Below are 6,086 nucleotides of genomic sequence, written 5' to 3' on the forward strand. Positions count from 1 at the left end.
ACATAAAAGATTAAATAGACACCTTGAATTGGATTGTGAACTTGGAAATCTTTCATCTCATAAAAATTGAGCAAGTTATGGCCTTTGGAAGTTGACCTCCAAATTAGGGTTTAGACAAAATGACCTATAATCTTTCACCATAAAAAATGACTTTCCAAGAAAAACTAGCTCTAGACATCAACATTAAAGTTGTTTGGAATGTCATTTAGAGTAAGGTTTCTCTTGGAATAATTTTCATATGACAAATATTGTAGGAGATAGGGTCTAGGGGACCCCAGTTTTGATAAGATGAATTCCTTTGGTCAACCACCATCAACCAACTTGCTAACTTGCAATTATCTTGACTTTTGGGACTCATGGGAGATCATGTATGCATAAGATGATGATATTTGAAGTACCCTTTGAAATATTTGATCAATTGTTGAAGAAGCTTGGTGAAGAAGTTACATAAGATACCCAGATGCACTAGGGTTTCCAAGGCAAACAAGCTTCAAACTCTTGAAGGATTCTTGATCATAATATCATGTAAAGATCATAGGGACTCATACATGATGCCTAGAGACATTGTAGACCAATTCTTGATTGAGCTCTTAGTCATGAGGGTCTTAAACCCTAGATATGAGCTTGATGGATCAAAGGTGATCATGTGCCTTACCTACAAAAGAAGTAGACAAATGCAAAGACATATTTTTGGTATTTTGGTTAGTAAAGATGATAAAATACAAAGTTTGATACAATCACATAATGCTTGGTGATCTCTCCCAAAACAAACCCAATGGGTGAGGGGTAAGGAGGATGCCAAGGTATGATCCCAATGTTAATGCATATGATGAGATAACATGAGGTATCTTAGGGTCAAAATTGGGGTCTTACAGCTACATACAACTTGAAGGTGTTGACTATTTTGACATTTTTCCCCGGTGGCTAAGTTAACCACTGTTCAGACTCTTCTCGCTTTGACTTCTATCCATCATTGGCATCTAGAACAACTAGATGTCAACAACTCCTTCCTTCACGGAGACTTAAATGAAGAGCTCTAAATGACCATCCCACAAGGGTATAATCTCTTTCACTCTTCCTCTCCCACACATGTTTGTAAACTAAACAAGAGCCTCTATTGGCTTAAACAGGCCAGTAGGCAGTGGTACTCCGAATTATCTGGATCTTTTATCTCCCTTGGTTATGTTTATTCTAACGCGGACTACTCATTGTTTACTAAAAGTTGTTCTAATCACTTTACTGCTTTACTCATTCATGTAGACGCCATATTTTTAACAATTAATGATATCAAGGAAATCCAATATGTCAAAGCCATTCTTCATTGAAAGTTTTGTATTACAGACTTGGGACAACTTCGAAACTTTCTTGGCCTTCAAATTGCTCGATCTCCTCCCGATATCTTTATTAATCAACGTCATTACACTATTGATCTACTAAACAAAACAAGTATGCCTGCATTTAAACCTTGAACCAGTCCTTACAATCCCTCTCTTCAACTTCATTCTACCACTTCTCTGCCATACTCCGATTCAACTCAATACCGGAGACTCATAGCATAATTAATTTATTTGACAACAACTCGCCCCGATATCTCCTTTGTAGTACAACAACTCAACCAATTTGTCTCTAATCCTGCTGTTACACATTACCTGGCAGCCTTGTGCATTTTGCAGTATTTAAAATCCAACCCAACTTTAGGCCTTATATACCATACTACTTCTGATTTATCTCTTTATGGTTTTGCAGATAGCGATTGGGCTACTTTCCCCACGACAAGACACTCCGTGACTGGCTTTGCGGTCTTTTTAGGCAACTCCTTGATATCATGAAAGTCAAAGAAACAATCAACCATTTCTTGCTCCAGCTCTGAAGCTGAATATCACGCTTTTGCAAGCCTCACTTGCGAAGTTCAATGGCTGCACTATCTCTTCAAGGTCCTTTCCATACCATTTTCCAAACCAACATCAATTTACTATGATAACAAATCCGCTGTTTACTTAACACACAATCCGACATTCCACAAACGTTCCAAACACATCGAAATCGATTGTCACCTCATCAGAGAAAAGATGGAATCAGGTGTCATTAAACTCTTCTCAATTCTATCTTCTGCTCAAATCGTTGATGTCTTAACCAAACCTTTATCCAATCTGTCTTTCTCTTCATTTATGCTAAAACTTAGCCTTGTCACACATCACAATCCAACTTGTGGGGGAGTATTAGAAAATACTTAATCAAATTCAATTTGTTTTATTTGACACATATTTAGGATTGCTAGTTATTACATTGGTAGTATAAATACTCATTGTATTATCCCTTTTTCATAAGGTAACAATAAGATGTAAGATGTATTTTGCAGTTTTACTTTAAAGTTAATAAACAGTAACCTATATAATTAAGAAAGGTGAGTGCTTGATTGAATTCTTGTATATCCACTCCAAACCTAGCTAGCTACTACAAGGTAAAAACACAATCATATATTATCATATTTACCTATAATACATAAGACATATGCATAATTTATTAATGATCCTTCAAAAAAATTACCACATATGATGATGATGTCGTCAAGTGAAGAGAGATGCATTGAAAAGATAAGAAGATGACATAAAGAGAAATGAACACATAAAAAAAAATATATGCCTCATTCAATCACTACTAGCATATGCTCACTCTCTTTTGTCATTAACTTCATGCTCTAGCTACAATGTCTTTCTCCCTCGTATCATCGTATCCTTTTGAACCAACATTATTAGCTCATTATTTATACCAACCAATCTCTTCAATTTGAAAGAAAAAAAAAACTCATATCTATTTCATGGCTTTCCTCTATTCTCACAACCTATAAAAATCATTTATAAATATATATACCAAACATAAACACCGAAGCAATTTCGACATGAGTTTAATGGTGATGTTCTGTCATCCAATAAGAATGTATCATTTTTTCATATTATATAAATAATTTAAAATATTTAGTATGATTTGATGGGATGCATGATCGTCATTGATTGACAATGTAAAATAAATTTACACCGACAATGCATCATTATTTTTCTCTATTGACATGTTTAATACTATTGTATTACGCTTTATTACTATTAACAACTAACGTCCAGACGGACACTCGCGTCTTTTTAATAATGATTTTAATAAAAATTATTAAATAAATTATACAATAAAATAAGATTAAAAAAAATTAGACTACATCAAAATAAATGTACTAAGACTTTTTATAAATATCTTAAAAAGTATTTTAAAATATAGATATAATGTTGATTAATTCCATCGTATTGCCACATAAACTCATACAACAAATAGCACAATCTCTGTTTCGTTACTAGTACAATCCAATGGCTACTTCTCTGTCGAATCAATTTCTATTAGGTTGTTGTTCATGTTCTTCCAAATCTCCTCAACAACCCAAATTCGCACGCTTTCCATCTCGCCCCTTTTCCGCCTCCAACACTCTCTTAGGGTTTCCAACTCCATTTCCCTCTCTCCATCCAACCCCACTCTTCGCTTCTTCCCAAGTACGCACTCTTTCTCTCTCTATTACTCACTATATCTTTCGTTTATTTACATCATACAATAGTTTTTGTTATTAATTCTGCAAATTTCTCAATTTTAGGGTTTTTTTATTTTCATTTCAGTAGTGGTTTCTGAGTTATAATCCTTTTTTTTTGCATTCTCTTCCATAGACAAATATCGAAACAGAAACAGAGGAGATTCAAATTGATGAAGATCGAAAAAATTTACCCAGATTAGGGGTTCTTATTGAATCATACAAGAAAGCCTTTCTTACTGGCGATGAAAAGATTGCGATAATTGAAGAAAGAATACAATTGAAGGAGAATGAGAAGAATAAATTGGTTCAAAAAGTGTCTACTTTATCGGTTGATAAAGTTTCGGTTAAGGAGCAATATCTTCGCTTACAAGCGGATTTTGATAACTTTAGAAAAAAATGTGACAAAGAAAGAGTTGGCATTCAATCGGATGCCAAACAAGGATTCATTAAGAAACTTTTGTTGATGGCGGACAATTTCGAGAGAGTTAAACAACAAATTGAAGCGGCGACGGAGAAAGAGAAGAAGATTGATGTGAGCTATCAGAGTATTTATAAGCAGTTTGTTGAGACTTTGAGGAGTCATCATGTTTCCGTCGTAGCAACAGTTGGCAAGCCTTTTAATCCCTTGGTAAGTATAAGTTTCTGGTAACAGAAATTGTGTTTGATTTCCTTGCAAAAATGAGTTAGTTATAGTCTCTGGTATTTGGTTTTCTAGAGTAGATAAACTTATAGAATGCAAGCTAAGCTACTAATAGTTAACAGAATAACTAGCAAACACTTGAATTCAACTGTAATGAATGACCTAAGAAGAATCTAGGATGATGCAACAGCTAATTTGTTCCTTGGTTGACGTCTTTCATGGAGTTAGATTTAGGTATCAAGTTAATATGTAAAGTGTGTTGTGTTGTGTTGTAACTTGTAAATGATGAAATTGTGGAAGCAATGTCTTGTTTGTTATTGTTAGGTTTGCTTATGCATTATAAGTAGTTTTTAGAGAGTTACTACTGCACTGATGGATGTTGTGTTGTTTGGAATTGCTCCATATCTTGATTTCGAAGAGAAATATGTTAGACCTTAAGAGTTACTATGAACCAAAACTGAATGTGGCTGTTCTATTCTGTCAAGTATATGTTACAGGTATAGGAGCAGCCATTATAAATGTTATCTGTAGCAGTTACAGGTCTAAGCAAGCAGCCATTAGTATTATTAAAGTAACAATTTATTATTATTAGGAGTAGTTACAAAACTTAGGCAGAATAAGAAGGGAAACAGCACCATGTACTGGGCATGTACTGGGCATGCTGAAAATTAGAAAGAGGTTATGTTTGGGAGGGAGAGACCAAGCTCTCGAATTCTTGGAAGGGAGTGAACCAAGACTCTCGTGGTAAATTAACAATGATTGATTTTCATACATCTTTTTCCTTTGGAAAGTGAAAATGTCTTGTATGAACGATTGCATAAACACCACACACAACACTGACACATCAACATCGGGCCTTCACCACATAATAGGATTGAAAGCTAAAAGGTGGATACTATTCCTGCCTACAGTAGGTGTAGAAGGCATATTCGATGGAAGCTTATAAAATGTTATCCACATTACCATTGTTTAATTTGTTTTTGAATTACTTTTGTTGCAGCTACATGAAGCCATTGCACGCGAGGAGTCCGAAGTGTTCAAGGAAGGGATTATAATTAAAGAATCCCGACGAGGTTTCGTACTTAAAGATAAGGTTTTAAGGCCAGCATTTGTGAAGGTGTCCTTAGGTCCTGGGAATAAGAAATCTTCAGTGGCTCCTGCCAAGTCCGTGGAGCAGCCTTCAACAGCAGCTAGAATCGATGAAAGATAATTAATATCTTGAACTGTCTCTGTTATTCATCAAAAGCATAGTTCCTTCTGCTTCATGGTATCTTTGTCATTGGTAAACTTGAAATGCTTATTTTGTTCCATCGATGATATGTTGAGCCCAAGTGAGTATAATCCATAATGCGCCTCTGTTGAAACTGCACTGTAATTTTGGTTTCATCATGGAAATTGGGAATTCTTTTTAATTATGGAAAATTTATGAATTTATTGGGGAATTATTTTTACAATCCAGAAATTGTGTTTCTTGAAATTTTCTGCGGCTAGCTTGAAATTGATGTGTAGAGTTTCTACAATATCTAATGAAGGCTAAAGAGGAATTAACTTGTCACCCCCACAATTAAATTTGGCACCCCCACAATTAAATTTGGCACCCCACATTGTGTCTCCTATTACCTTTATGTAATTATTATTATTATTATATTTTTTGGAATTTGTATTTGCGTTTATTGGAATTTTCAAAAAAAATTGTAATTTTCCAAAAATTTTAGAAAAAAAAATACCGGAATTTTTGAAGAAAAAAGAATTATGAAACTTTTCGGTCTTGAATTCTCCAACACTTCCCGTGCATATCCATATTGGCGAGTGTACCAACTTACACTGAAGATATGTCGTGTGTTATTGTATTTTTTCCGTTCAGAGGGACAGACGACA

At 34.6% G+C, this 6,086-nt stretch overlaps 1 protein-coding gene across 1 annotated transcript; it reads left to right on the forward strand.

The window, feature by feature from the left end:
- Nucleotides 1-3,286: 3,286 nt before the first annotated feature.
- LOC127084150 (uncharacterized) lies at nt 3,287-5,662 on the forward strand. Its single transcript, XM_051024550.1, has 3 exons — nt 3,287-3,533; nt 3,702-4,196; nt 5,209-5,662. The coding sequence occupies exons 1-3, from the start codon at nt 3,354-3,356 to the stop codon at nt 5,416-5,418; spliced, it is 885 nt and encodes a 294-aa protein (XP_050880507.1). The 5' UTR covers nt 3,287-3,353; the 3' UTR covers nt 5,419-5,662.
- Nucleotides 5,663-6,086: the final 424 nt, after the last annotated feature.

Source organism: Lathyrus oleraceus, chromosome 5 (genome assembly GCF_024323335.1).
Source record: "Lathyrus oleraceus cultivar Zhongwan6 chromosome 5, CAAS_Psat_ZW6_1.0, whole genome shotgun sequence".
In the NCBI taxonomy this organism is placed as follows: domain Eukaryota; kingdom Viridiplantae; phylum Streptophyta; class Magnoliopsida; order Fabales; family Fabaceae; genus Lathyrus; species Lathyrus oleraceus.